At 58.1% G+C, this 27,997-nt stretch overlaps 14 protein-coding genes across 14 annotated transcripts; 6 read left to right on the top strand and 8 right to left on the bottom strand.

The window, feature by feature from the left end:
• Positions 1 to 6: 6 nt before the first annotated feature.
• MKK02DRAFT_22411 (uncharacterized protein) lies at positions 7 to 1,152 on the top strand (the record flags this gene model as incomplete). The annotated part of the gene is made up of 1 exon (XM_053086559.1): positions 7 to 1,152. One exon carries the CDS (start codon positions 7 to 9, stop codon positions 1,150 to 1,152), a length of 1,146 nt encoding a protein of 381 aa, XP_052947928.1.
• A 143-nt stretch (positions 1,153 to 1,295) lies between these two features.
• On the bottom strand, positions 1,296 to 3,977 carry MKK02DRAFT_42540 (fungal-specific transcription factor domain-containing protein; the record flags this gene model as incomplete). The annotated part of the gene is made up of 12 exons (XM_053092038.1): positions 1,296 to 1,419; positions 1,460 to 1,557; positions 1,601 to 1,694; positions 1,742 to 1,933; positions 1,972 to 2,144; positions 2,176 to 2,383; positions 2,662 to 2,768; positions 2,799 to 2,819; positions 2,852 to 3,343; positions 3,488 to 3,734; positions 3,780 to 3,865; positions 3,909 to 3,977. 12 exons carry the CDS (start codon positions 3,975 to 3,977, stop codon positions 1,296 to 1,298), a joined length of 1,911 nt encoding a protein of 636 aa, XP_052947927.1.
• Positions 3,978 to 4,232: 255 nt separating this feature from the next.
• On the top strand, positions 4,233 to 6,019 carry MKK02DRAFT_31640 (uncharacterized protein; the record flags this gene model as incomplete). The annotated part of the gene is made up of 9 exons (XM_053088351.1): positions 4,233 to 4,335; positions 4,388 to 4,432; positions 4,474 to 4,663; positions 4,710 to 4,792; positions 4,825 to 4,941; positions 4,977 to 5,109; positions 5,142 to 5,220; positions 5,267 to 5,810; positions 5,856 to 6,019. The coding sequence occupies 9 exons, from the start codon at positions 4,233 to 4,235 to the stop codon at positions 6,017 to 6,019; spliced, it is 1,458 nt and encodes a 485-aa protein (XP_052947926.1).
• Positions 6,020 to 6,320: 301 nt separating this feature from the next.
• Positions 6,321 to 6,815, bottom strand: MKK02DRAFT_31639 (uncharacterized protein; the record flags this gene model as incomplete). Its single annotated transcript, XM_053088350.1, has 2 exons — positions 6,321 to 6,489; positions 6,586 to 6,815. The coding sequence occupies 2 exons, from the start codon at positions 6,813 to 6,815 to the stop codon at positions 6,321 to 6,323; spliced, it is 399 nt and encodes a 132-aa protein (XP_052947925.1).
• A 611-nt stretch (positions 6,816 to 7,426) lies between these two features.
• MKK02DRAFT_31638 (uncharacterized protein) lies at positions 7,427 to 9,385 on the top strand (the record flags this gene model as incomplete). The annotated part of the gene is made up of 3 exons (XM_053088349.1): positions 7,427 to 7,845; positions 7,951 to 8,346; positions 8,389 to 9,385. The coding sequence occupies 3 exons, from the start codon at positions 7,427 to 7,429 to the stop codon at positions 9,383 to 9,385; spliced, it is 1,812 nt and encodes a 603-aa protein (XP_052947924.1).
• A 360-nt stretch (positions 9,386 to 9,745) lies between these two features.
• On the top strand, positions 9,746 to 10,560 carry MKK02DRAFT_42536 (zinc-finger domain-containing protein; the record flags this gene model as incomplete). Its single annotated transcript, XM_053092037.1, has 5 exons — positions 9,746 to 10,073; positions 10,283 to 10,323; positions 10,384 to 10,393; positions 10,455 to 10,476; positions 10,524 to 10,560. 5 exons carry the CDS (start codon positions 9,746 to 9,748, stop codon positions 10,558 to 10,560), a joined length of 438 nt encoding a protein of 145 aa, XP_052947923.1.
• Positions 10,561 to 10,805: 245 nt separating this feature from the next.
• Positions 10,806 to 11,450, bottom strand: MKK02DRAFT_42535 (acyl-CoA-binding protein; the record flags this gene model as incomplete). The annotated part of the gene is made up of 5 exons (XM_053092036.1): positions 10,806 to 10,822; positions 10,910 to 10,964; positions 11,015 to 11,118; positions 11,177 to 11,231; positions 11,355 to 11,450. 5 exons carry the CDS (start codon positions 11,448 to 11,450, stop codon positions 10,806 to 10,808), a joined length of 327 nt encoding a protein of 108 aa, XP_052947922.1.
• Positions 11,451 to 12,233: 783 nt separating this feature from the next.
• Positions 12,234 to 13,787, bottom strand: MKK02DRAFT_36050 (putative glucosamine-6-phosphate isomerase; the record flags this gene model as incomplete). The annotated part of the gene is made up of 7 exons (XM_053089333.1): positions 12,234 to 12,282; positions 12,645 to 12,779; positions 12,825 to 13,099; positions 13,141 to 13,285; positions 13,332 to 13,438; positions 13,489 to 13,638; positions 13,743 to 13,787. The coding sequence occupies 7 exons, from the start codon at positions 13,785 to 13,787 to the stop codon at positions 12,234 to 12,236; spliced, it is 906 nt and encodes a 301-aa protein (XP_052947921.1).
• Positions 13,788 to 15,237: 1,450 nt separating this feature from the next.
• MKK02DRAFT_31635 (uncharacterized protein) lies at positions 15,238 to 17,041 on the top strand (the record flags this gene model as incomplete). Its single annotated transcript, XM_053088348.1, has 4 exons — positions 15,238 to 15,284; positions 15,305 to 15,350; positions 15,453 to 15,502; positions 15,595 to 17,041. The coding sequence occupies 4 exons, from the start codon at positions 15,238 to 15,240 to the stop codon at positions 17,039 to 17,041; spliced, it is 1,590 nt and encodes a 529-aa protein (XP_052947920.1).
• Positions 17,042 to 17,578: 537 nt separating this feature from the next.
• MKK02DRAFT_23100 (P-loop containing nucleoside triphosphate hydrolase protein) lies at positions 17,579 to 21,536 on the bottom strand (the record flags this gene model as incomplete). Its single annotated transcript, XM_053086671.1, has 3 exons — positions 17,579 to 18,400; positions 18,433 to 21,214; positions 21,247 to 21,536. 3 exons carry the CDS (start codon positions 21,534 to 21,536, stop codon positions 17,579 to 17,581), a joined length of 3,894 nt encoding a protein of 1,297 aa, XP_052947919.1.
• Positions 21,537 to 22,976: 1,440 nt separating this feature from the next.
• MKK02DRAFT_42530 (putative organic acid transporter) lies at positions 22,977 to 24,397 on the top strand (the record flags this gene model as incomplete). The annotated part of the gene is made up of 11 exons (XM_053092035.1): positions 22,977 to 23,010; positions 23,105 to 23,163; positions 23,211 to 23,314; positions 23,369 to 23,436; positions 23,484 to 23,736; positions 23,785 to 23,854; positions 23,902 to 23,980; positions 24,025 to 24,129; positions 24,180 to 24,233; positions 24,287 to 24,307; positions 24,360 to 24,397. The coding sequence occupies 11 exons, from the start codon at positions 22,977 to 22,979 to the stop codon at positions 24,395 to 24,397; spliced, it is 885 nt and encodes a 294-aa protein (XP_052947918.1).
• A 59-nt stretch (positions 24,398 to 24,456) lies between these two features.
• On the bottom strand, positions 24,457 to 25,830 carry MKK02DRAFT_42529 (uncharacterized protein; the record flags this gene model as incomplete). Its single annotated transcript, XM_053092034.1, has 5 exons — positions 24,457 to 24,804; positions 24,837 to 25,009; positions 25,042 to 25,166; positions 25,217 to 25,273; positions 25,307 to 25,830. 5 exons carry the CDS (start codon positions 25,828 to 25,830, stop codon positions 24,457 to 24,459), a joined length of 1,227 nt encoding a protein of 408 aa, XP_052947917.1.
• A 197-nt stretch (positions 25,831 to 26,027) lies between these two features.
• On the bottom strand, positions 26,028 to 26,602 carry MKK02DRAFT_42528 (uncharacterized protein; the record flags this gene model as incomplete). Its single annotated transcript, XM_053092033.1, has 2 exons — positions 26,028 to 26,354; positions 26,396 to 26,602. The coding sequence occupies 2 exons, from the start codon at positions 26,600 to 26,602 to the stop codon at positions 26,028 to 26,030; spliced, it is 534 nt and encodes a 177-aa protein (XP_052947916.1).
• A 505-nt stretch (positions 26,603 to 27,107) lies between these two features.
• Positions 27,108 to 27,686, bottom strand: MKK02DRAFT_42527 (uncharacterized protein; the record flags this gene model as incomplete). Its single annotated transcript, XM_053092032.1, has 2 exons — positions 27,108 to 27,418; positions 27,554 to 27,686. 2 exons carry the CDS (start codon positions 27,684 to 27,686, stop codon positions 27,108 to 27,110), a joined length of 444 nt encoding a protein of 147 aa, XP_052947915.1.
• Positions 27,687 to 27,997: the final 311 nt, after the last annotated feature.

The following is a 27,997-nucleotide window of genomic DNA, read 5'->3' as shown; positions in this document are numbered from 1 at the left end:
ACCACAATGATCAACGCTACCATTCCCTCCCCTCCCCAGCCCTGGCTGGCCGACGACCTGCGGTCCGACTCTTCCTGGATCCTTCGTCTCCGTCCTGACGAGATCGAGGGCTTCCGCACCGCTTGCGCCTATGCCGTCGCCCACCCCAAACCCCTCCTCGACATGACCCAGGCGGACTTCCCCCTCCCCGCTGCTTCTGCGCAAGCCCTCCAGCGCGCGATCGACACTACTCAAGGGCGATGGGGCATGTGCCTCGTCAAGGGCTTCCCTACGGATGACTGGACGGAGGAGGAGATGAGGGTGGCGTACTGGGGGATGGGGCTGTACATGGGGGTTGGGCGGACGCAGAACAAGGCGAGCGAGGTGATTAATGATGTGCGGAACGCGGGCGGGAGCTACAAGGTGCCGGGCGGGCGGGGGTACAATACCAAGGAGGGACTCGACTTCCACCAGGACTCGGCGGACATTGTCGCCCTCCTATGCCGTCGCACCGCCAAGGCTGGCGGTACCAGCAAGGTCATGTCGTCCATCGCACTTCGTGACCGGGTCCAGCAGGTCCGCCCGGATCTCCTCCCCGTCCTCGAGTCGCGCGACTGGTTTCACTCCTTCCAGGGCGCCCAGGACCCCTCCCAACCCCCTTACTACCGCAACCCCCTCTTCGGTACCAACTCCAAGTTCTTTGCCGCGCGTACCAACCGCAAGAACACGGTCGCTGCTCAGCGGGACTTCCCCGAGCTCCCCCGCCTCACCCCCAAGCAAGAGGAGGCACTCGACCTCCTCGACGAAATCATGCCGTCGGACGAGTACTGCTACTCTATGGAGCTGGAGCGCGGGGACATGCAACTCCTCAACTCCTTTGTCACCCTCCACTCGCGTACCCCCTTTGAGGACTACGAGGACCAGGACCAGAAGCGCCACCTCATGCGTCTCTGGCTCTCGATCCCCTCGTCGCAGCCGTTGCCGGCGGAATGGGCAGAGTACTGGGGAGATGTGCGGGCGGGGGCGGTCAGGGGTGGGGTCAAGGGGAGCTACATTACGGATGAGTTCAGGGCGTACGAGAAGAGGCAGGCGGCGGCGATGAAGATGAGGCTGGAGGCGTGGAAGCCAGAGGTGACGGCGGAGGACATGAAGAAGGTGCTTGCGGCTTATTAGGTTGTAGGTTATAGCTGGTAGTGATATTCTGTAGGTCGGTCTAGGCAATAGCTAGTGGCAAGTAGATCAAATGTATTAGCTATGATTCGCGCCATCGTCTCGGACAGTAGCATGTTGCTGACAAGGAGTACATTGCATTCACACTAAGCTGGACCAAGAAGATCGAAAAAGTCAAACGCGTCCGTCCCGAGCCCTCCCCAGTCCGGCAGCGGCGGCAAGTTGTTGACGGCTTGAGTAGAGTGGCGCATGAGGATCCACCGTCCCGGCCTGATCGTCAGCAGATTCGAGCTTGTGGTATAGTACTCACTCTGAGCTCGACAAGGTAGGATGCCTTGTGATGGCGGTGCAGAGCGAGGTGGCGATATTGTTGACGGATCTGACGATGCTCGGTACTCTGTTTCCGCTCTGATCGTCAGCCAAGCTCCATTTGGGCAGTGAGAGAACTTACAGTGTCCATCAGATTCAGCCACGTCTGTAGCCTTGTCAATGCAGCCATCTGGACGCCCATCTTGTGCGAATCGAGCACGGAGATGTCAAAGCTCCTGATCGATCAGCTCCACACATGACTTTCGCAAACAAGACAACATACGCTGCAACAAAGCTCGAGTACATGGCGACGTAGGTCATGCGCTCGCCGAAGGTGCTGGTAAAGCTGACTGCAAGCATATTGGCCATTGCCGAATGCTCGAGGCAAGTTGAGACGTGGCCGGCTGCATTGAGGATTTCGGAAGAGTCGAAGACTGGTCGATGCAGAAGGATGTAGGAAGCGTGGTAGAGCATTCTACTGTCAGCTCGTCCTTCAGTCTTACTCACTGGAACATAAAGAGGTAGGGTGGAGGAGCAAGACCGCCTGGACTGTGCTTCATGGTGTCGGGGACTGTGCGCCATAGCTCCTCCAAGCGAAGCCTGGTCCGCGCAACAAAGCCAACGCGCTGGAGAGAGGTCAATCTCGATTCGATACTGTATAGCTCGACAATGATATCATGGAGGATCTACCGTCAGCCGAGCTTTGGCGGGACTCACCAAGCACAGCTTTGCAAGTAGCTTGAATGTTGCGACACGGCGCTTCGGCTGCCAGCTATAATTTCCAAGCTGGAAAGGCCGGTTGATCGGGTTGAGGTAGTAGGGGGTCCAAACTTCCTGCTCATCGTCAAAGTCCGGTATGGTAGATGGGTCGCGACCGAGTCGAGGGGGAAAGGTGGGTTCTCTGCCGAGCGCAAGGGAGATAGATCTGAATCAGCACAAGTTCAGAGCTGTAGTCGCTGCCTTATTAGAGTCAACAGCCCAGTCATACTAATATCCCTACACCTCGCCCACTCATTTCGCGCCCACCTCTGCCCCATAGCCCCCACCCCCTTCATGCCTCCAGCTGCTCGCTCCCTCTGTGTATGCTGCCCATAGGTACAGCGTGTCAGAATAAGAGACGGCAGGCTGGAGTGAAGAACGAGAACGGCAGGCTGGAGTGAAGAACGAGAGCATCGAAAGAGTTGGGGGAAAGCAATGACTCACTTGTCCCAAACGAAAGCGGACCAGAATAGCTTGTCTCGTGTGACTAGCTCTTCTGGAGACAATCGCGCTGAACCAGCAACCTTGTCGGGGGCGAGATGGATACCGAGCTACATCAGCCAAGTCAGTGACCAACCCACATCTAGGATCATCCGGAAAGCCTGAAATCAGCTTCATCCTCGCGCAAGCTCACCATTCCAGCATAGTTCCACCCGTGGCTGAGATCTCCCTCCGCTAGAGCATTGCTACTAAGCAGCATCAACCCCTGGATCGTCGGGATCTTTGACATCCCATCCATCTCCTTCGCAAGATACTCCTTGGCCAGCTTCTCGAACAGCTCCCTTTGCACCTTCCTCTCCTCTATCCCGAGCCCATCGATTTTGCGCGTCGCGGCGGCGTAAATGGCCATGAGCAGCAGCTCCGAGTAGTATGGTCCGCCGAGAACCATATCGCGGACGAAGAGGGATTGCTGGATGATCTCGAAGACTTGGTAGGAGAAATAGCAGTTGACGAGAGCATCGCCAAGCTCGGGAGCGACAGAAATGTGTTTGTGCGTTGCGAGGGCGCTGAAGAAGGGAGCGAAGGCCGGATTGGTGAGGCCCGGACTGGCTACCGGGGCGACGTCCTCTTTGGAGTCGACATGAGCGTCGTCCTGTATCCAGCCGGTAAGACCGTGGTACATCACCTGATCGTCAGCTGGGGCTGAATGGTAAGACGAGTGACGTGTTTTCAGCGAGCATACAAAGCTGGAAGTTTGCCTGCTCTCTGACCATGACGACCAGGGAGCGGCGCGAGACTATAGACCGCTTTGAGCAGACAGGACACTCACATTACCCCCCTCATCCACCGTCAGGCGATATCTCGCCCCCTCCGCATCCATCGCCGCATCCCCACCAGCCCCGCTGGCATCCGGTGATGCAGCTCTGGACTGCATGTCCACGCCCAACGCCTCCTCCAGCCTCCTTTGGCGAGATTCCATGCGCTTGATCTTGTCCATCAGATAGGTGACGTCCTCCGCGCTACCTGATGTCCCATCTGTGGGTCCGGGAAATCTCCGCAAAGTTCGCTGAGGGGGACTGGGGGTCGGCTGGGCTCGTTGGTGTAATTGACAGCTGACTTACGGGACACTGCACTCTTCTCCGCTGATCTGGCACCCACCGCAGATCGGTCTCTGTCCATCACAGCTGGTCTTCTTCTCGCGACATGCCTGCACATCAGTGCAACCCACACAAATAAGCCCGCGGACGTACCAGGCAGGATTGACCGTATGGACGTTTCCGCTTCGTCACCGTTCCTGATCCTGATGCTGCAGGAGACATCTCTATTCCTATCGAGGACGGCAGATGTTCAAGATGAGATGGTATAGATGATGTATGGTTGGCCAGGGCACAAGTATGCCAGGGCTTGTATTGTCTCGGCCTCATTTCGGCTCCGGAAATTGCCGGAAATATAGCCGGATAACGTCATCTCCCGGCCGAGGCATTCTGAAACACGCGGGGCGCGCAGGCAATTCGAACTGCCTTCACTCAACTCGTCACTTTCCTTCTCCATCATACTTTGTCCTATTGCTCAGCATGCGTTTCAATCCCATGCCATCCAGCTCCCATTCCGACTCAGTGCCGAACGAAGACGAAAGATTAAGACCGGGAAAGAGAATGAGGGACGTGGAGTACGAAGGTGAGAAGGACTTTAGCACTGCCGGCTGATGGACGCTGATCTGACGTTATAGTATCAAGAGCGCTCCCGTCTACAACATCAAGCCCAGGCGTCGGTTGTGAGTCTGCCTGGCGGAGTTGTGAGGTAGCTGACATGCAGTCCCACTAGCTGCACCACCACAAGCAGACACAGCGCCGCTACAACCCTCTACGGTAGAAGTGTTCGCAGCAGAAGCGCGCTGTCTCGAGCCTTTCTGGGACTGCCCCATCATCAGCGAGACTGAGTTGAGAAGTCGCTACTTCCCGGTCTGTGAACGACCCATCCGCGGAGAACCTCCTATTACGCTATCGTAGGTCCCTCAATCAACATGGCTCTCCTGAAGCGCTGATATCCAGTGATCCCGGCCATCTGGGCATCGCAGAAGAGCTGGGCCGAAAATCTACCGCTCATGTTGGAAAAGGCCGGCAGCAAGTCTCTCGTTATGTCTTTGCACTGTAGCTGACGATGAAGGGTACTGGAACGAGGTGGAGCAGCTGGTCAAGTTGTGCAAGAAGTCGCCTAGCGCTATCCGGGTACGCATATCGATGGCGTCATTCGAGTATGCGCTCAGGCAGCCTCATGCTTACGGTGAGCTTCCAGATCGCTTTTTCGCTGATGACCAGATTTGTACCACAAGTCCATCGAAGCCATCTCCTACGCTCGAGAGATGGATCTCGAGCTGGAGGGGCCTCATCAACAGATTGTTGAACAGGACGGCGATGTAGGCCAACGACTTGAGCGCTTCTTGTTTTGGAGGTGAGCGTTTGCAAGATCCCAGTTGACATCAGTGCTCTGTCTCGACACATCATGACCTCGGTTCTGACCGGAAAAGAGATTATGCTTCCATTGGACAAGATCACCGTCAAGGTAATTCAGCATTGCTTAACTTCTGATATGACGCTGATCCTTCTAGCCGCCCCATGACATCCACAACGGGGACCTGAACCTCGGTGCCTACGAAGGAACGGTTATCCGAGATGTTCAATTACAGCTCCGACTCCTGCAAGCGGACATACACACCACGACCTCCATCTCTACCAACCTCTCCATATCCCCACCGCCCGAGTGGGTCGAGCGTACACTCCTGCTCATCGATAACACGTTTACGGCAGTCATGCCATGCGAACTCGGTCGCCGCACCGTCGTCCACACCCAAGTCGAGTACTTGCTCGCCAAAGTAATGCTCCTCCGGGCGAGCGAGCGGTACCCGTCGCCACCCCTGGCGCGACTCGCGGCATGTGCCACCAACGCCCGAACACTGGCTCGAATCTGCGCGAGAGCGTGGACGGACAAAACTATCGACAGTGCCTGGCTGATCGGCCGGTACCTGTACATTGCAGCTATGGCGCACCTCAGCACGTTCTGGAGCAGCCGCTCCTCGGGCATGGAGGGCGTGCAGCGAGTCCACCAGAGAGAAATGCACGAGCTCGCAGCCGGGTTGTTCGTCAAGGTATCAGGTGAGTAGATTTGCAAGTGGTGCTCGGACTCCAGCTGATAGCTAGCCTGTCAGAGCGATATCTTGGGCCTCGAGTCAACCTACTCCCGTGCGGCCGCGTTCGTCATGCGCGATGCTGTAGCGCAAGACGCCGGGCCAGAAGATAGGGAGCAGGCGAGCCGGTTCTTTCGTAGATTCTTTCCATCCTCTTCGAACCCATGGCCATTCTAATCTGAGGTGCATCTGGAGAGTATGATTGTATAGCATGTTTCCGTTGTACGTATGAATAAGCTATCCGTCTCACGCCGAACCGAGGGATGAGGGGATTGATACCGATGAGCAGATCTCAACGATGGGCTGACGGGTACAGTCGGTCTGGCCTGTATATATATATTGTTGTCCCGCACACCGTGAACCGCCGAACACCCCACTGTCTATGCGCGCTACCATCTGGGACGTCTGAGACTCGGCCATCTGCTACATGCTTGATCATATACAAAACTCTATCCTATATCCGTCTTGCTTATCAACGTTACGCTGCCGCCTCGCCAATTGCCGGGAATTGCCGCCTGGCCGCATCGAGGGTACCGTCCGGCGCTGTGTTGAAGAGGAGCTTGGACGAAGGGGAGGCGGTATGGATGGTATTGACGAGTCTCTCGAAGAGTGGGGTGAAGTCTTTGGTGCCTCGGATACCGAAACCGCTGGCTGATCAGCTACCTCCATAGCCAGGCCGATCCGACATCCCCGATATCCCGATATCGAGCACAAGTGGGCGCATACTGAATCTCATTACTCACATACAGACCCCATCATACTTCCCCTCCTTCAGCTTCTCCTCCAACCGCCCCATCTCCTCATCCGTCCCATACGTCATAAACTCGTACTTGTACCCCAAGTCCTCGAATCGCTTGCCATCCTTGGCGATTGCACCGCGGACCATCTTCTCCATCTCTGGCGCCTTCTCGGGCCCGAAGACGGTGGCGAGCTCTTCCCAGGCGATTCCGATTAGGAGGAAGGAGAGGGGCATGGTGTGAAAGTGGGGGAGGGTGGAGTGGGGTGGGGCAAGGGGATTGGTGAGTTTCGGTGGAAACTGGCCGGACTTCGAAGATACCGCGATGATAGTTCCTGCTCCTACTGCTCTGTCCTCTTTATATAGTCGAACTCTGGCCGTCGGTCTTGATGCTTAGGAACACCATGAGCAAGCTTGCGGTCATCGCTGCCCGTATCACCCTCAACCTCCTTTCCGGCGGAAGGAACGGAGTAGCGAGGGATCTCCACCCCACATGCACCTGCGTCATGCCGGCGCTACCACATCGCCCATATAGCCCTAGTGCCTAGTGCCTGACCATCCCGCTATACACTCCACTCCAGGCTACACCTCACACACCGTCCCAGACTCGCTCGCGATTGTCTATAGCCCCTCAGCCGAGTTCGAACAGGCCTGCTCGTACCCTCATCGAGCTATCACCACTTGGCCGCCCGGTTATCTCGGTCCGGCGGCAATACGCTACGCTACGCCCGAGCGGAGTGTCCATCTCGTCTCTAGGTACCCCTACGGCCTGTGCTGTAGTACTGGGCCACTCTACCGGTCGACCCTGTGTACACGCACCGACCCGTCCCCTCTCTTCCCTAACCACCATGCCCGCCTTCTACTCGCCGCAGCTGACACCCTCGACCCCTTCCGCCCCGTCCATTTCCTACGCCTACCCATCGCAGTTCACTCAGTCCTCCTCGAGTTCGGGACAGCAACAACAACAACACCTCCCGCCCCAGTTCAGCCTGAATCAGTCGCACCCGCCATTCGGCGGACATCCGGGTCATCTGCGCATGGCCCAGTCGGGCGCGTCGACGCCGGTACCCACCAGTCCGGTTGCGGGGTCGCATGCGCTGCCGAGGAGTAGCAGTATGATGGATTTTGGAAGCTATGGCGTGGGGAATGGGTCAGGGGGAGGAAATGGAGGTGCGAAGTGGGGAGCGAGGAAGTTGGGCGCGGGGCTGGGGATGACGATGGGTGGGGGAGATAAGGGTGTCAGCACGGCGGATTTGCTAGCTGCTACGTAAGTTGAGCCGGTCAGAGTGGTTGGCGGCGCGTGAGGAAGCAGATGAGAAGCATAGGAGGAGGCGCAACGGTCTGGTAGAACGACCATTAGGCTGACTCGCAGTGGATCTGCTTCACCACCCTCGACCTCCGCCCATCCCTCCTCTTTTGACCCTTCGCCAGGGCAACTCGGTATCGGCTCTTCGTCAGGCTCGTCAGGGTCATACGGCGACCCAATGAACGATCAACCAGCAGGCACCGGCATGTCCATCTCACCCCCATCTTGGGGCGCATATGGCCAGCTAGGATCTCCGCCGGGTGGATCGGGGTCGTACGGTAACGCATATATGGGCTCATGGGGCGGCGCAGTGGGAGGTGGGATGGGCAGCTTTGTGGGTAGCCTGGGACAGATGGGACAGAGCTTTGGTAGAGAGAGGGATAGAGAGCTGGAGGCGAGATACGTCAGGGATTTCAGTTGTTGTGGGAGACAACTGAATGGATTGCACGAGCTGCTAGAGCAGTGAGTCCCAGGCTGAGATGGAGGAGTGTCGCTGACCAGCAGCTACGAAGAGGAACATGCCAATCTCTCGCCCGACGCCCGCTTTGCCGCTCTCTCCGCAGCACATGTACCTCCCGGCCATCCTCGCCCTTCCTTCACCATGCCCAACCCCGCCGTCTCCTCCGTCCAGCCTCCATTATCGCGACACCTCCTCGGATCCGGCGCTGGGAGCTCAGACGACGTCCCCGCTCCGCCCGGCATGATGGATATCGAAATGGAGGATGACGCTATGGGCAGCGGCCCCCCAAATCCCAGCTCGAATGGGTCGAGGGGGATGCAGAACGGATACCCCCAGCTCCAGGGCGGCGGCTTCGGGGCGGGCGGATTTGGGATGCACAACCAAACACAACCGCATCATTCGCCATGGGCTTCGGCGTTCCGGTCGCCTTATGCCGGATCGACAGGGATCCCGCCTAGTCTCCTTACGATGCCAACCACGCCGGCGCCGCAGGTCATGCCGCTGGGTATACCGCAGGGACAACCGGCGCCGGGCGGTTTGACACACGCTCAGCTGCTCCAGCAGCAGTTGCAGCAGTCTCAGCAGACACAGCTGCAGATACAGCAGCAGCAGCAACAGCAGCAGCAGCAGCAGCAGCAGCAACAATTCGCCGTCCGGCCCATCACACCCGCGGTTTCCAATCTCCAAACTACCTCTCTCCCTGCATCGCGCGCATCCACACCCGGACCCAGCACGTCCAAAGCCCCTCTCAGCCAAGAAGAGCTCGACGCGCGCGCCGCTCGGAAAGCGCAGCGCAAGGCCGAGAGGCAGGCGCAGGCGAAACGCGCGGCAGAGGGGGAAGATGGGAGCGGGGATGACGGACACGCGGGCGAGGTGGAGAAGAAGTTCCCGTGTCCTATTGAAGGGTGCGGGAAGGTGTATAAACAGGCCAATGGGCTCAAGTATCACCTGACGAGGAGTATCAATAGTGGGCACGGGAACGTGGCCGAGCTGGGGCTGCAGGGGGCGATAGAGGCGGAGAAGGCGAGTGGGGGTGGGTAGGGATGAGGCGGAGATGTGGCGGACGTGGACCGGAGAGGGTTGTTCGTAGGCATTATTAGCGGGAGATTAACCGTATCAAAGAACGTTGTATGAGATTACCCGGTGGTCCACTTCATGAGCTTGCAGTCTGGTCAGAGCTGAGTACTGCGCGGTCCAAGTCCAACGCTGCAGCAGGCGTTTCACAAGCGAGGACACCGGTTCCCCTTCCGGCGAGTAACCTGACGGGAATTAACGGCGTTATAAAAAGCTGAAATCGATCCGTGCGTTCCTCCTCCCTCTGCCAGCTCAAGCGCTAGAGCAACAGCTTCAACGCCTTACCTTGCCTGCACCTGTTCACACAGCGCATACATCTCAAACATCATGTCCCTCACTCGCCTCGCCCTCCGGCGTCTCCCCCGCTCCGCCATCCTCTCCCCCTCCACCCGCTCAGCCCACACATCCATCCCTCAGCCGCCCGCCCCTCTGAAATCCTACCAGCCCAAACCGTCCGACCCGGAAGAGCAGCAGCAATCGCCCAATGTCCCCGGCACATGGTCGACGTCGCAAAACCCCAAGAAGTTTGTGTTTGACGGGCCGCGTTTCGAGCAGACGGATCTGAGCCTCCAGCCGAATGGGCTCTCGGCGATGGGGATGGTGCAGGAGGATCCGGTCAGGATGGTTAATGGAAGAAGGGCGAGCTGTGATGGAGGTGAGTGAGGCTCTGTTTCGGTCAGGGCAGGACCGTATGGGTGTGAGGACTTGGTTGTGGTTCAAGGAAGGCGGGGAAGCAGAGGAGCGGTCAGGAGGCCAGGTGCTGGCACGAGGGGTGGAGGAACGCTCGAGAGTCCACCGTCCCCTTCTGCCGTCTTACATCTTGCTCTATCGTGTGTCTACCCTTAGATGAGACTGACATGCCAGGTGGTGGACCCCTTGGACACCCAAAAGTCTTCATCAACCTTGTAAGTGCCCTCACCTAGACTATGGTGAAGCTGCCCCAAGCACAACCGCTGACAATATAGGACAAGCCAGGTAAGCTAGTAATCCCACCAGATCCGGTCGAATAGAAGGATAGAAGCTGACGTGCCATCAGGACCTAAAGCATGCGGCTACTGGTGAGCCATTCTATCACACATCCTTGAGTGCCAAGCTGACTGAGTAGCGGGATTCGATTCGAGCAGGCTCATGCTGCACACTAGGCGGGATGTCGGCTGGTATGATGGTAGTCGGTTGCGGAGGGATTGTATGCATCGTGTAAACCATGCGCAGCGTCAGATAGAGCGGACCAGCAGGTCCCGACATGCGGGAAGCAAGAAGCGAGATGGAAATCCGAGGCAGCGTCTCAATCTTCCTCTGCATTGCTCGGTGCAATATTTCAGAATTCATCCGCTGCATCGCATCCCTACTGTCTTGATCCAAAGTCCACAATGACATCAGTCTGCGCTTATGCGCCCTTGGCAGCTGCAAACATCAGCCCTGGTCCAGCTCAGATGAAGACGTCCCATTCCGTGGCAGTTGGCAGTGGGAACAGAGCGAGGTGAAACGTACCGTGGAGCTCCTCGCGGGCCTTGACGATCTCCGGGTCGCTAGACTTGGCCATCATCTACCAGTCAGCTCATGTTCCCGCCGATAGCAGCACAGTGACTAGCTCACCCCGTCGAGCAAGTCATAGTACTGCTTCTGCGCATCCTCCTTGCTCATGCCCTTGTTCTTGTTCCACGCGTCCCACTTGTACTTGCCCTTGAAGTCAAAGGCGCCTATATCGTCAGCGGAAGCCCTTTTACCGTGATCTGGTCTAAAGGAAGCGTAGCTGACCTGGTCGGGCGGTGGTACAGTCGCCCTCGGTGGCCTGCTTGAAGAGACCGTAGAACTGCGAGTGTCAGTCGCTGCTAGGAGTCTGTAGCGCATATCCCAGAGCAGTCTTAGGATCAGACCATTGAGCTCTCATCAACCGCGGAAGCGCTCTGCTGGCATATGTGAGAGCCAAACTCACAGCGAGCTGGTCATCCTGAGTAGGCTTGACGTCCCCCTCAGGCTTCAAGTCCTTGACGGTCTTGACAGCCTTGTCGAAAGCAGCTTGGGTGGACATTGTTCAGAGGTAGGTTTCTGATAATCAGCATGATGATAACGTCGTGTAGCCTGGGAGCACGCACAGTGAGTGAGGTCAGATGGGGCAAAGGTAAAGGATGAAGTTGAGCTTGGACTTGGACTTATGCGTGGAACCGGCCTGCAGCGCGAAGGCACGAACCGGGAATTGTCTCACGTAAGCAGCCGGGCAATTGCCCGATTTGGCAATTCCTATCGAGGTATGACGCACATGACCCGCCGGGCCAGGCCTCAATGCAAGCTCGCCTCGACCTATAGCAGCCAACTCCCAACCATACCTTCCACAAATTCAAGTCTACCCATCTACTCGCAGCATCTTCCCCACCACTCACAACACAATGTTCGCCAGCACCACCCTCCGTCAGCTCCGCCCCATGGCGTCCGCCGCACCTGCCTTCCGGGCCGCTGCGTTCCGCCCGCAGGTCCAGGCGCTCCCCTCGCAGGTTGGATTGGGGATGGCCAGGCGGTGGAACACTCAGGACAACAAGGGCGGGAAGTCAAAGCTGGTGAGTTGTGGGCGACTCAGTGGGCTGGACTGGTCGGGCGGAAGGAAGGAATGGTTGGGCAGTGATGTTGGACGCGGTAACTGATGTATTAGGTCTTCCGATTCGGCATGAAGGGTACGCCATCATGTCTGGTCCAGCTAGGCCTAGGGGTCGAGTGGATTCCAGAAGATAGCTGATCATTTAGATATCCCTGTTGAGCTGTATCCTATGGCGTTCGTTGTGGCCGCCGCAGTTGTCGGCGCTGCATTCGGTGAGCTCCTTTATATGCGTCTTTGAACTCTGCTAATGATGTATAGCTGTTGGACGACACTGTGAGTTGACCGATGCATTGCAAAACCATAAGTGCGTAGCTGACAATCTCCACAGTCTACTTGGACGGAGTAAGTGATGATTCCCTCGACTCAGATCATTCTGCTGACTGGACAGTTGCGCCTCCACCCTGCCGGCAAGAAGAACGAGGCCTAGAAATCAGGAAGGAGTACGAAATAGAGAGAAGCAAAGCAGACAAATGGTGTACAGAGCATGGGAAAATGGCAGGCAGCGAGTGGAAGGAAATGTATCGCTTGAAATCTCGACATCTACGCGTTCATGTTGACTGACAATGACAAGCTAATCTACACGTCTCACCCCTCGATACCAGCCCTGGCGTATCGCTACAGCGCCACAATCACGCCGCCGTAGCCTTGTGCAGCCCCAACCTCGAGCTCGTCGCTGACCCATACTTGGCCTCCACTTCGTCCTGAACCCGCTCGATCGACTTGAAGTACTTGACCGTCTTGACCCGGAGCTCATTCGTCGCGTCCTCGCTGTACACGTCAGCTCCTGCTTGACATCTTGCCGGTCTGACTCACTCGCATACCACCAAAGCCCACGGGTGCGTCTGCAGCGCACTGGCAGTGACCATATGGTTGACCCCTCCCTCGATCATCTGGCTCAGCGCCAAAGCCTTGTTCTGGCCCGTGACCACCAGCACCACCTCCCTGGCGTCCATGACTGTCTGCACGCCCACCGTGAGTGCCATCCGGGGCACCGCTGAGAGGTCATTGTTGAAGAAACGGCAGTTGTCGAGGATGGTCTCGTATGCGAGGGTCTTGATGCGGGTGCGGGAAGTGAGGGAGGAGCCGGGCTGCTCGTCAGCTCATCCCCTGACTAGACAGAAAGGCGTACCTCATTGAAAGCGATATGACCATCTGCGCCGATCCCGCCTAGGAACAGATCAATACCCCCGACAGCCTTGATGGCCGCCTCGTAGTCCTCGCACTCCTTGTACAGATCCTCCGCGTTTCCATCGAGCAAGTGCGTGTTCTTGGGGCTGCAATGTCAGCTATTGTCTCCAGCGCATGAAGAGCGCGGCTCACTCGATATCGATGAGAGAGAAGAAGTGCTTGAACATGAAGGTGTGGTAAGACTCGGGGTGGTCCCGAGGGATACCGACGTATTCGTCCATATTGAACGTGATGACGTTCTGTGCGTCAGCGCGGTTCCACCCGTCCATGACCTTGATTGCGGACACACCTTGAACGACACTTTGCCCTCCTCGTGCAGCTTGACGATCCGCTTGTAGACCGGTAAAGGGCTGCTTCCCGTTGGGAGACCGAGCACGAAGTGAGGCTTCTCCTTGGAGGCTTTAAAGCTGTTGATTCGCTTGACAATGTACTCAGCGATCTGGCTGGTCAGCTGGATTCCACTTCGTTTCGCTGCCCTACTATTGAAGCAGGTATAGGGAGATGTGAGGAGGAAGGAGGCGAGGTCGGTAAGGTAAGACTCACGTAGTTGCCGACCTCCTCCTTGGTATCGCGAACGGTGAGTCTCATCTTGACAGAAGTGTATGGGAGAGGAAGGGAGAGCGGTGTGGGTGGTCAGGCGGATAGAGTAGGTCAAGGAGCTGCGGGAGGGAAATGGAGCGGCGTGATGAGTAACGTGAGGGCGACGGGGGTGTATGCGCGATGGACAGGGGAAAGTTTGAAGACTGGGTGATAGCTGATAGCAAAGTAGAATGAGAGATAGAGTCGAAAACAAAGAAAGGAGGACCAGCCATTGATATCTCGCCTCCACCTCGCCCCCCTTCCTATGGCACCTTTGGAACTGGCGTGTCGAGACGCCTCCATTCCTGTCCGCCCACATGCTCGTCAAGCGGCGCGTTCGCCGACGTATCCAAAGCAGATCTCTCCGTATCTCCCGTATGCCGATGAAGCGACAAGGGATGCCTCCGAGGGTGTGCCAGTGGAGTGGGGAGATAGTGCGTTATCCGGCCGATGAGGGACCGGTGACGTACAACCAAGGAAGAGGGCCGAGGGCGGCGCTTTGGCCGAAGAGCGTGGGGTAGCTAGATCTGGCAGGTAAAGCGTCTTTGCTGCTGCATCCTTCCATCATTGGCCCTTTCTATCATAATGACACGCGGCCCTTCTAATCATAACGACTCGCCTCGTCGATCCTCCCTTGACCACATCTTCGATTCTCGACGCGTGACATTGCTGCGCGCTCTTACCACCGCCCTTGACACTTATCCATGCTTGGCCGGACCACGGCGTTGACGCGACCCACAGGCGACTGATCTGCTGTTGGCATTCTAGCAAGTTCACAAGCTGGCTCACTCAGACATATCGTGCTCCTTATTGATTGACCGCATCGACGGCTTGATGTCCCCTGCGCTACCCCTTCCCCTCCTATTCTATGGCCGATCCTCCCGGCTCCCTCGTACTTGACCCAGGCTTAATCAAATTTGACACTCGCTTCCTCTACCTGGAATCGTGGATACCATCACGCTCCTCCTTGCCCACGACCTCCGCCCTGGATACCTCATAGCATATTACCGCTAGACACTCCTCTGTCTTCCCTCCACCGCGCCGGGGCGGCGGTGTATTTGCACCTGACCTGGCACTCTTGGCAACCACACTGCTCACCGCTGACTGTCTTGACACTGACTGTCCCGCACAGGCTGACCGCTGACAGCATCTCTTAGGCGCAGCTGAGATGGGGCGCGGGCGGCCGTCATAAGCAGAGCTGAAAAGCCGCTTCCGCCGGAACCGGAATATCGTTTGTGTGGTTCCCTCGTGTCCTTCTCCCCTCTTCCCCTCTCTTCTCTTCTCCTCTTACCTCTATATACCTTACTTGTCGATCCATACAGAGCCTATCCCTCTGGCATCTCGGTGCCACCTGCATCACCTCGCCTACTCAACTGCCAAAGTCTCCAGCGGCGCCGTGTGAACTCTGTAAGTCAATTTGATCACCGCGGTACCGTTGGACGATCCTCTTGCCCTTCCCATGCCTATATCCCATCAGCCTGAGGCCTGCAGGACCCTAGCAGCAGAGTAGACGCGCTGACGGACAGCGATCGCCAACCAGAAGAGATAGTATCATCGACTGCCCAAACAAGTGTAAGCGCATGCCCAACCCTTGACTTCCCTCCTCCCCTCCGCCCATCCTTCCCACTCTTCTTCCAGTCTACCAGCTCTGTATCCCAGTAACTGACCCCACAGCGAAACAGAGCGCTAAGCTACACGCAAGAGTCCCCTCACATCCATAGCAAGTCATTTCCATCCACAGCTCACCCATCAATCAGCTTTCACATATCCGCTCGACTTCCTTCTTTCCTCCTTCTGGCACTGTACTGACCCTCAGTCGTATCTTTGGCGGCACAAGCGGCCACCGCCGACCATCATCTCATCATCCCCTCTACTTTACTCCCCATCATGACCCCCAAAAGCTTTTGCATTCGACGGACGCCAGAGGAGAGCCAATTGTGCAGCGGGTGCTGAAGAGCGATTTCCCATCGTGGTTTAACCATGATCCGCCCCAATATCACACCCGCCCAGGCCCATCCACGGATCTGTATCTAGCAGAGCTTACCAGGGATACGTACGGTCGCGACAGCGATCCCTCCGAGGGCACGGTCGGCGTGGAGAAGATTATCGACCTCGCCGAAGACACGCGGTGGAGGCGGGGGTCCGCTCTGACCCCGCGCAGTCGGCGACAACAGCTGGTCTTGAAGCGGACCTCCAGGCCGTCCGAGAGGCGCTGGCGGGCGCCTGGCGGGATGTCATCTCTACCGGTCAGGAGCTCGAGGCATCGCGGACCGCTCTATCGGTCGCCAACGCCCTTCACGCGGGCGCGATCATCAAGCGCGGGACGGCACTTGCTACGTCCACATCATCCCTATTCCAAGCCAACCAACTCAAGTGCCAACTCCGAACGGGAGACGGCGCTCCGTATCATCGAAGAGGCCACGGCGGACCTCGCCTCGGTCGACCAGGGCCAGCTCCACCAAGCTGCCAACAACGCCAGCGCGGAGCAGACTGAGGCCAGTGATACTCTCAAAGTTCGGCCGGACAGGGCCGAGGAGAAGCTCAGGGCAGACCTTAAAGCGGCGCATGAAAGAGCTCCGAGGCAGGCGGACAATCAGCACCAGGCGGCGAGTAAGAAGGCGAGGGATGACGTGGAGGCGGCGGAGAAGAAGGCGAGTGGAGCCGAGGCGGCGTTGAAGAAGGCAAGGGAGGATGCTGAGGCCGCTACCTCAGCGCTCTTCACGGTCACTGGGAAGTGCCTCCAGGCGGATACAAGGGCGGACACGGCGGAAAAGAGAGTCGCCATCCTCAAAGGGGACAACCGGTATCTTTATGAATGGCTCGTCGGGCAGATGGACGAGGTCAAGGCGAAGCAGAAGGTGCTGGAGGAGGCGCTGGCGGCAGCCAAATCGGCACTGGTAGGGAAATGCGCGGAGCTGGAGGGGTGGGGAGTGAAGTATGAGAGACTTCAGAGATGGAACATCGCCCTCGCCGACCGTCTCGACCGGTCCAAGCTCGTGGACGATGTCATCAAACGAGCTCTCTCGGATATGGGGAAGCCGGAGGTGGAGTTTGGGGGATGGGGATGCATGGGAGGAGAAGGTGCGGAGAGACAGGGCAAGGGAGAGGAGGCGGTCGCGCCTGGCGGGGAGGCAGGGGGCGAAGACGGAGCGGCCAAGGCGGATCAGCCGGGGAAGCAGGGCAAGGGGGACCAGCCACGGAAAGATGGCAAGGCGAGGAAGGGGCGTGAGGGGGACAAGAAAGGTCCGAGCAAGAAGTCGTAGATTGTGGAGCTCGCCGGGGAGGGGAAGGAGTTGTATGAGAATGCGAGGGGGCAGAGGCGGATCGCCTTGTTCAAGGGATTGGCAAGTTATCTCTCCTTGGACACTGGAGTATGCTGACCAACAGGCATCGCATGAGCACAAGGTGGCTCCCATTGCAGAAGACGCATCAAGGGGTGAGGCATGCATATCGAAACTGGGACAGCTTAGAAGGGCTGAAGAGGTGATCGGCGCGGTGAAGGGCGAAACACCGCTCAAAGAAGGGGTAGCTCACCCCCTTTAACCTTACTCGATCTTGCTGATTCTCCCTTACGCCTAACTCATCATAGGAGCGAGCAGAAACACAGCTAGTGATACCATGCAGAAATGTGAAATGTTCTCCGCCAAGCCGTGAGCGCCTACTAATAATCGACATGTTCTGCATGAAGCTCTATCCTCTCTATTGCACTATATAGACAACACCCTCAAACTCAGATTGCCTTTTCCCCAGCTTCCATTTTTACGAAGCTTACTCGTCCTGCCGGCTCCCTACTGCGACATTTACCACCTCCCCCGCACGCCTCCGCCTCCCCCTCCCATCGCTCCAGGCGGCCTGTACGCCCCCTGGCCCCCTCCGAACCCACCCCTCTGCGCCAGACCGAACCCTTGACCACTATACTGCCCCTGCTGCTGCTGCGCAAACCCACCGCCTCCCTGTCCAAACCCACCGCCCGGGCCCGGCGTCGGCGCCCGACTTGGCATCGTCGACGCATTCCCCTCCCTCTCCGCCGCGTACGCGTCCAGGATCCGCACCACGTCCGATGTGAGCATCTCGAGCTCCTTGATCTCGTCCATGCTGAGCGGCTCGACAACCCTCTTCCCCTTCGCCACCGTATCCTCATCATCGCTCTCATTCTCCCCCTCGTCGTTGGCGTCGGTATCGTCGATCCGACTGCTCCCCTGCTGGACGTGCACCGCCTTTTCTTGCTTGTTCCAGCGCTCATCCCGACCCTTGGTCAGACTCTTCCCGACTCCCTCAAACACGCGCAGCATGCACGCCTCGAGCAGGTCTTTGAGCCGCTGCACATCGTCCAGCGCGTGCAGGTTGCCGGTGACGGGCAGCCAGCGGTCGCACTCCATGCCACGCTGCGTGACGACGAGCTCGTACGCGCCGAAAAGCATGTACGTCATGGGGTCGAGACGGGTGACGGTTCGGAGTTGGGTAGGGGCGGCGTTGGGGTTTTGACCGGGAGCCACGTTCCGACCTTTTTCTTGGAAGGCGTAGAGACGTTTCTCGGCGGGGTTGAAGGAGGCAGAGGATTGCTCGGGTCCGCTCTGTTCGCGCCGGCGAGAATTGACGGAAGCGTTGTGGATCATTACCATCTGACGTTAGCTACGATAAAACAAGGGCTCACCTTATCTTGTGCGGTTCGCAAAGCCTTTTCTGATGTCCTCAGGGCAAAGTTTGGCGCAGCGGCCATAGCAATCAACGCCGCCAGCATAGGAAGCGAGTTGTTGTTCTCGTTCAGCTGAGGCGGGATAATGCCTCTCCGCCCCAACCTGCCCATCCCGCCCGCCGAGACCGCAATGACACCCGCCTGATCCAGCGACTGGAGCAAACTCCCCTTGACCTGCTTGATCTGCAGCAGCGTCGGCTTGGACAAAAAGTTGTCCACGCAGAATCGGCTTCCGGCGTGGTAGTCGCCCCGGTCGTCATGGGCCGCCCAGACATTGTAAGCCGCGACGATGGCGAGCGGGTCCGAGCGAAATTGGCGTGGACACCACGAGTCCTTGATCTCGTCCGCCTGCGCCTTCTTGTCGATGGGGGAGAGGAAGGGATCGCGATTGGTGAGGACCGCAGCGAGGGTGAGCGCCGAGTCGAGGCATCGGAAAAAGGAGCCGTAGAGGCACATCTTGCCCATGGCCGCGTCGATCGGCAGCTGGAGCAAGACCCGACCGAGCGATGTGAGGTTTTGACTCGCGTCCAAAGCCCCGAGCATCCGCAAGACCTCCATCGCAGCGACGATCCGGTTCCGCTCTGGCGGCTCGATCGTCGCTTCCAGCACCTCCCCAATCTCCCCCAGATTCAACGCCTTGACGTGCATGACGACATTGCTCAGGTCCGACCGCTTCATCTCGACCAGCTGGTGCGGGTCCAGACTGGCCAGTCTGTTCTTGGACACCAACCCATAATATTCTCCCTCTCGGTGCCGTCCCGCCCGACCCGCTCGCTGGTTGAGGTTGGACGACCCCACCCACGCCGAGACCAAGCTCGACATGTGGCGCTCGGGATCATACCGCTTCTCCTTGACCCGGCCGGCATCCACGACGTAGACGACGTTGGGGATGGTGATGGAGGTCTCGGCGATATTCGTAGCGAGGATGATCCGCCTGACGCCGGGAGGTGGGTCGCGGAAGACCTCTTTTTGTTCCGCTGCGGGGATGGACGAGTGAAGGTAGTGGACCGAGAACTTTTTGGTGTCGCTGAAGCGCAGACCGAGAAGGCTAGACCGCCCGTCCAGAAGGACATCCGCCACCTTTTTGATCTCGTCCCATCCGGGCAAGAAGACGAGGCAGTGCCCGTCCTCTGACCGCTGCATGGCATAGGCGATGATGAGGGCGACAAGGGGGTAGGGGATTTCGAGCGCGATACCGGTATTGGAGTTGAACGCAGCCCTGTTGGGGCTGAGCTCTTCCTGGAGGTACTTGGCGACATTCTTTTCTTGGAATACCCACCCGCCCATCTGGCTGGGAAGGCCTTTTTGGAGGTCCGGGATGATGTCGTCGAGATAGTGCCGCTCGACCGGGAAGGTCCGACCGGGGATCTCGGCGAGAGGTGCGAGGCGACCTCTGGAATCGGCAAAGTACTTTTGGAAGAGGATAGGGTCAACCGTCGCCGACATGAGGACCACTTTGAGGGGTACGCCCCGTGCTTTACGATCCGCGAGGAGTCGCTTGAGCACGACAAGGAGTAGATCCGTGTCTATATCTCGCTCGTGCACCTCGTCAACGACGATATGTGTGATCATATCCATCGCCGCGACCGCCGATGCGTCCGCTGTGACGCCGAGGGACGACTGCATCCGTTTGAGGAAGATACCGGTGGTGCAGAATGTAATGGACCCGTTGGGCTGGGGGAGCTTGACGTCGAACCGGACCTGATACCCGATCTCGACACCAAGCCGGTCCCCTCGCTCGTCCGCGATACGTTCCGCGACCGACATGGCTGCGAGACGCCTCGGCTGGGTGCAGATGATGTTGCACTTGGCGCCCTGGCCCCGGTTGATGTAGTCGTCGAACAAGACTTGAGGAATTTGAGTGGTCTTGCCGGACCCGGTAGCCGCCATGACGATGGTCACGTCGTTGACCTCGATCTTGGCGAGAATGTCGTTGGCGCGGGAAGTGACGGGGAGGGAGGTACGCTGAGCGCGCATGGCCGTCAAGCGGGGGTCGCTCTGATAATCCGCCAGCTTGTCCTGCAAAGCGACCGACTTGCGCTCCAGCTCCTCCTCGCTGGCAACGTACGTCCGCCCGCTCCATCCCGGCATCGGCTGATCCGCCGATGTCACCCCGCTCGTCGGTGCGTTCTTGAGCAGATTGGAATGACGGACATCCCCAATCAGCCCCTGCACGTCCTCGCCCAGCTCATCCGACATTTGGAAGATGAGATGCGGCGCCAGGCCGATATCCGCCGATTGGTCCTTTTTGGAGTATTCGACAAAGTCGCGCCAGAGGTCCGGGTCGCACGACTCGAGGTAGGTTGTGACGTCAAGATAGCACTTGATTTGCGAGTTCTTCTTGTTGGCCGCTTGGCCCATCCCGATCTTCCGCCCGCCAACCGTCATGACCGCCTCCCACTGCATGACCGCCGCCCGACCCTTTTTGCTCTTCGCCTGACTTTGAGAAAAGTCGATATCGGGCTTGCCAAATTTGTACCGTTTGCAATAGTACTCCATGAACTGGCGTGCCCGATCGTAGGTGATTTTCGAGCCGTCCGAGAGTTCCGCCGTGTCGCCGCCGCCGAATGCAGGTGCGGCGGCAGGGGCGCTGGGCTTGCCGCCGCCACGCTGGTCGAGCATCCCCATGGCCGAGAGCTGCAGCACCGCACTCAGCGCGGCGAGCTTCTCGGCCTCCTTCCTGGAAGTGTGATCTCCGACACCGATGATGTTGCGGTCGACATCGCCAACAACCGATACTCTGTCATCAGCTCTGATTACTGCCGGACGCACCTGAACAGCTTCTTCGTTCCTACTACACCCTCCTGTACTTGATACGCGCCTCCGCCTTGACCCAGATTGGTCGCTCCGCCTCCTCCACCTCCGAGATAGTTGGCTAAAGGCGCCTTGGGGTTCTCTGCCCATTGCTCCTTCAGCACCGTTCGTCCTCCATACGTCTGCATGATGTACGCCTCGTTGTGCTCCGGGAGCGGCAAAGGTGCTGAAGACCTGGGTCCTCCGCCACCACCGCCATTCCGATTACTGCTCGCCGCCTTGCCTCTTCCTCGGCCGTTTCGCCACATCTCGTCTTCTGATTCTGGGGAGGGGGATCGCTCTGGGAGACGGGGTTGTCTCGGGCCAGTAGGGATGGCTTTCGGACCGGTAGGGATGGGTCTAACGGGGCGAGGGCCGGTAGGGATGGTTTTGGCGACTTTGGATGGGGGTTCGGGGATGGGTGATGCGGGTCGCTTGGCGGGGGCTCTGACATCAGCTACGTCGACGCAAAAGCTCACCTTGCCCTGCGAAGCTCGAGGATCTTTTCCTTTCTCGCTCTTTCCTCTGCAAAGATCTTTTCCTTTTCCTCCAGAGCCTTTACTCTCTCCAAGCGGTTCTGCTCAGCCGCCTCTGCTCTCTCCTTCCGCTGTTGTTCCGCCGCTTCTGCTCTTTCCTTGCGCTCCTTCTCGGCCGCTTCTTGCTGAGCTGCTCTAAAGACCGCCGTCTGGTCGTCCACTGCTTGACGCTGACTTGCTTTGCGTTCGTCCTGCGATCCCCCACGTTGGAAAGGTTTCCGCTCCGGACTGGCTGCGGCTGCTCGCTTGGTGTCGTTCTCGGCGTACCGGCTTCGGAGGGTGGTGAAGCTCTTGGGTGGAGGAGTACGGTCGCGCGCCGCGGCGCGAGTAGTGTAGTTTTTGGGGGGAGGAGATCTGGGAGGAGGGGAGGGAGATCGAGGCCGGCTGGTCTGAGTATACCGAGAGGGCTTGACTGGGGAGATGGACCGCGAGTGATGACCCCGGTAAGAGCTGCGAGGGGGAGGTGATGGGGACCGGCGTCTCGCTCGACGATGCTCCGGTACGTAGCTGTCTCCGCCTGGGGATGGAGAGCGGATATAGACGTCGCCTCTTCGGCTTGTCTCTTCTACCCTGCGCCGAGGTGGGGAGACCGAGTCTCTGCCTCGACCAGGAGGGAGGAATGTGGAGGTTGAAGCCGTAAAGTTGGGCTTGGAGGGGAGGGTAAAGTCGGGCCGGGCGGGTAAGCCTGCGATCGCAGCCCTGGCGAATACCGGGCTGGGAGTTGGTAAGGGAGAAGAGATGCGTTCGAGTAAAGACGGTGCGGCCGATAACCGAGAGAGAAGATCAGAGGGTCGAGGGGGTAACGACCCTGACATGAGTCGAAAGGACAAGGGTCCGAGCGCAGGTTTGTGCGTTGCGAATGGGGGAAAGTGGCGAGGGGATAGTGCGCGGTTGAGGCCTGTGCGTAGTGTGAATATCACTGTTCTATATGAGGACCTTTGCATAGGCCAGTAAGGTCTATATAATAGGACAAGTCGTCGTTGAGTGAGTGGACAATTTCATGGCATCTACGGAAGCAAAATTTCGGTGTAGAGTGGGGCCCCCACTTGACTGCTCATCGGGCGATTCGGGTGTGGGGAGGTCGAGAGAACTGGACATTGGCCTTATCTTGTCCCTTATCTCCCCTTGCCCCGCGTGTAGGCTCAGCTAGAACGCCCTCACCATTAAAGTAAGATGTCAGCTCCCGCCCAGACCAAGAAGCAAGTCCGTAAGTTGCTTCTTGCTCGTGTGACTGTCCGTGCCATCGGTCCGAGCCCTCCAGCTCTCTTCTCCGCTTCTTCAATGTCTCGACTGATTCGCAGCTCTGCCGTTCGCATATACATTCGCGTTCGGTGCCATCGCAGGATGTACTGAGCTGCTCGTAAGCTAACAGCGCCTGATCTTCTTCGAGCTCAGCTGACGTGACAGATGCTCTACCCCCTCGATGTAGTGAAGACTCGACAGCAGCTCGAGTCTGGTAAAGGCGGAACAGGAATGATGCAGACATTCCGCAATATCATCGGGACACAGGGGTAAGCTACACTCTCCCTAGCCTGTTCTCGGTCGAGCGGTAGCTGACGCTCTAGTGTCTCACGACTGTACAAGGGTATCATCCCCCCTCTTATGCTCGAAGCTCCCAAGCGAGCTATCAAATGTGAGCTTACGAGGCCAGAAGATCCTCGGTCAAAGCTGACTCTGCAGTCGGCGCAAACGGGTACTGGTCTGGCGTCCTCACCTCCAACGGAACCCGCCAAAACACACAGGCCCTCGCACTAGCCACCGGCTTCCTCGCGGGAGGTACCGAGTCAGTCGTGGTAACGCCCTTTGAGCTCGTAAAGATCCGCTTGCAAGACAAGAGCACCAACTTTGCTGGTCCGATTGACGTCATCAAGCATGCGATCAAGACGGAGGGTGTTGGGAGTCTGTACAAGGGCATGGAGGCGACGTTTTGGAGGTAGCTGTCTACCTCGCAGGCGAGTGCAGGCCCAGCTGACCAGATCAGGCATTGGTGGTGGAACGGTGGCTACTTTGCTACCATTTTTGCTGTTCGCAATGCATTGCCCAAGCCTACGGTGTGTTTGCTTGTGCAGGTATGCCGCAAGAAAGCTGACAGCGTCAGTCGAAGAAGGGTGAACTCGGCAACAATCTCCTGGCTGGAACGGTCGGTGGTTTTGTCGGGACAGCTTTGAATACCCCATGTGAGCTGTCTCGATTGGCACTGCACTGGAAGCTGACTCTCCAGTCGATGTCGTCAAGACTAGAATACAGCTGCACGGGACCGGGGAATGGGCGTATCCCGCTTTGCTCAGGCTGATGCGGGAAGAAGGCTTGTCTGGGATGTACAAGGGTGAGTTGTTTTATCTGGCGCGTCGAATGCTGCTCCAAGCTCACGAATAGGATTCGCGCCCAAGGTATTGCGTCTGGCTCCAGGGGGAGGTGTCCTGCTTCTCGGTGAGTTCCGCTGAGCTCCTGTCGAGAAGGAGCGCTCAGAACTGACACGACAGTGGTGGAGGCTCTCACAACTAGTTCGTTTCCGCCTTCTTCGTTGCCATGTAAGGAGCCGAGCTGACATTTTAGTCACTCGTAAACGCCTCGGCCCACCATACAACACATAGATCATCTAGATGCATAGATCTCAGCCTCGGCTCTGCCTCAGCAATGTCCTACTGATACACTAATCCCCCCACGCATCGATATCCTCCTTCTTCTCCTTCTCCTTCCTGGCATTCCGCTCCGCCCACCCTTCCGGCACCTCGAATGCACTACTCAGCATCATCATCCCCAGCGCGACGACCTTACACTCTAGTGCGAGCACCAGACTGATCCACATGTCTGAAAACGTGGCGATCGCGCCGCCCATGAAGCACCCGCCCCAGAAGATGACGAGGAACCAAAGTCGGCGGTTGCGTTTGATTTCGTGTGGCTTGGAGAGGATGGAGAAGAGGGTGGGATCCGAGCCGAGTGCGCAGTAGAGGCCGGTCAGACCGACGGTGTTGATTTCGGAGGCGCCAGAGTTTTGGGCCTGTCGTCAGCGAGGAGCTGATAATGACTCACCATGACCATTTGGCCGGCACCACCAGCGGCGGAGGTGAAAATGACTGCCCATTCGAAGGGGCCGCCTTCGGGCAGGACACCGGCTAGGGCGGGAGAGACGAGGATGATGTTGGTGATGAGGAGTGCGATTTGAACGGACATGGTGAAGAGGAGCCAGCCCCGAGTCTTATGCCCTGGGTATCAGCTTGGTTGAAGGCAGACGCACCGTATGTGTTGCCTAGTTGACCAAAGACCACAGCGAATAGGACGAAACCGGCGACCGATAGCCCGGCAGCGAGGAGGTTGGAGGGACGTCGACCAAAGATGGCGAGTACCATCAGAATAGAATTCCTGATCGTCAACACTTGTTTCTTCTCCCCCCAGGCAAGACGAAGGCTCACCCTGTCTGGCCGGTCGTATAGGTATGAAAGTCCTTGATGGTTGCCGCGTCCACTACACTACTCGTCAGCCTGGTCTCCACTTGGACCTACCCAGTCTGGAACGTAATCAACAACAGCGGCAACACCACATCCTCCGGCGCAATCTGGCTCTTTGCCCACCTGCGCAACCTCGGCTCCATCGGCCTATACGGGATATTCACCAGCTCCTGATTCTGCATCCCCGCAAACGCGCCGAACGGCGCCAGCGCGTTGGTCTGGATAATGGGGTCGTGCTCGTCATACTTGTCCTCGTACTTGTCAATGGGCAGCATCGGCTCGTCCGCCGGATCAGGGAGGAGGTTGCCCGACGCGTCGTACAAGCCTGGCATGGGCGTGGGGAGGTGGGGCGGGTCATGGTCGTCCACGAAGGGGTCGTACGCTTCTTGGCGGGAGGCAGGGCGGGTGTCTTTGTCGGGATGGTCCGAGTAGGGTCGGGAGATGGGGACGGGCCGGAGCGCGTCGGGCGAGAGGAGCTGCGCGGTGGACATGAGGAAGGGAGGGGTGGGGTCGTCAGTGTACCGCTCGAGCGCGGGCTCGGTGGTCCATGGGTGAGGCGGGCGCGTCGTCGTTGGCATATTGCAGGTGGAGTATGGTAGAGTCGAGAGATGCAGGATGGAGCTTGGACAATGTTGTTGGTGTTGTTGAGCCATTCAATCTGAGTCAGAGCGTCAACAAATGGTCAATGAGCGGACGGACGGGGCAGGAGGTCTCAGCCGGAAAGACGTCCATACTAGCTCCGGGCTAGCTGCGTGTCAAAGTCTCTCAGCGATATCTACCACCTCCCCACGACACCCATCAAAGCCCCCAACCCCGCCGTCCAGCTCGTCACATACTGGACATATCGCCCCTTGTGCAGTGCGCTCCACCTCCCAATGTAATACCCCACATCCTTCTCCTCGGCCGGTCTCAACTCTGCCTTCTTGTCCAGCCCGAGCAAGATCTTGTTGGTCGGCAGGATGAAGAGGAGGGTGTGGGGGATGATGCTGAGCGAAACGAGGGCGGCGGTGAGTGCAAAGTTTCGGACGCGCCGAGAAGGGGTGAGGTACGCGGCGAGGAGGTGCAGGGAGGTGGTACTGATGATTCCTGGGACAATGTAGGACTGGTCATTAGCAAGCGTACAGAAGGAGGTTAGGGACGTACAGCTGCGGTCTTGTAGAACAGTGACCAGATTCGGACGTTGTCTTTGGGGCGGAGATCGGTCTTGCCCAGTTTCTCTCTGGAGATCGGTACTGCACCCGCGAGGTCCACGCCGACGTTTCCAAAGAGGATAGCAGAGTTGACGAGAAGTCCGACGCCCAATGGCCAGGCGGCGCTAGGGATCATTCGAAGGTGGCCGATGACGGACATGTTGGGGATGGGATTTGCGAGACGGGTTGAGGGGTATGGGGTAATTGAGGGTGTCCGATAAAGTCGTACGGGCTGATGGTAGGAGTGTGCGTATCACAGATGTATGTGTGGGCTTATGAAGGTGTTGAGCCAGTTTTAAGGCAAATTGTAGCAAGTTGAAGCTAAAGAAGAAGATGATAGCGACGAGCCACGCGGTGTCGGCGAGGCAACTTCGGCATGCAGCATTCCTCAGCGATCTGCCAGAGACGGAGCAGGATGGTTTGGCGCAGGCTAGCTTGCTTTTGGCCTGATTCCTAGCGGTGCCATATCCTGAGCACAAGATAAGCGCATACACTCATGTGGAGAACTTGCTCATTCTACTGCCAAGATCGATCTCCAAGAGGCATTCGAGGCCCTGCACGCCCCTCCAGGCGGACCGAGCAGTAGAGATCCTGAGCCCCAGTTGACCTCGGCGCCCTTCAATACATTCCAGCTGCATCTGCTTGACTAAGGTGTACAGAGCGACCTACCACCTCTCCACCAGCGCCAGTACCGCCGCCATTCCCGCTGTCCAGCCGATCACGTACTCGATGGACCGCCACCTGTGCCGCCTTGCCCACATCCGCAGGCACGCCTCCGCCTCCTTCTCCTCGGCTTCGGAGAAAGTGGGTTCACGGTTGAGCTGCAGGAGCCTTTGCATGACCGGGACACAGAAGATCACGGAGTGGGGGATGAGCGTGAACGTTGCCAGACCGGCGTTGAGGGAGAGGTTGCGAATCAGTGGCGAGTAGGTGAGGTATGCCGCTAGGAAGTGGACGATCGTGGAGATGACAACAGCTGGAATGATTTATATCTGACGACATTAGCTCAAGAACTCTTTGACGCGGGGTCCACCCACATCAATCCTCTGCAGGAACAATGACCACCCCCGTACCCTGTCTTTGATGCGCAGACCGCTTGGTCCCAGCTGACCCAAGACGATAGGCGCTGGACCGACGAGGCTGAGGGCGATGTTTCCGAAGAGGATGGTGGAGTTGAGAAGGAGACCTACAGTGAGAGGCCCGGCGGCGAAGGGGACATGGGGAAGGCTGACGTGATCCGACATGGCGGATGGGTGATTACGGGGCGTGAAGGGGGCTCCCTCAGCTTGTGTGATGTATGCAGCCGGAGCGCCGATGCGATGAGGCTGATCTGTCTTGATGAGCAGAGAGTCAGACCATTGAACCTAGACGCGCAGAAGCTCGAGAAGCAGGAGGAAGGAGGGCAGTGCGGTGTGGGGTCTCCAATCTGAGGAATGCGGAGTTGTGCCTTATTTGTAAGCGGAATCAAACGACCCTCCGCTTAAATCAACCCTGAACTGATGGTCTCCCTCGGGCCTCCGCCCTCCGAGATCACCTCCTCTCATCGATAACAGCT

The sequence above is a fragment of the Dioszegia hungarica genome (assembly GCF_025882075.1).
Source record: "Dioszegia hungarica strain PDD-24b-2 chromosome Unknown MKK02contig_6, whole genome shotgun sequence".
NCBI classification, from domain to species: Eukaryota; Fungi; Basidiomycota; class Tremellomycetes; order Tremellales; family Bulleribasidiaceae; genus Dioszegia; species Dioszegia hungarica.
The sequence above is the reverse complement of the archived record's forward strand: the minus strand, read 5'-3'. Positions and strand labels throughout refer to the sequence as shown.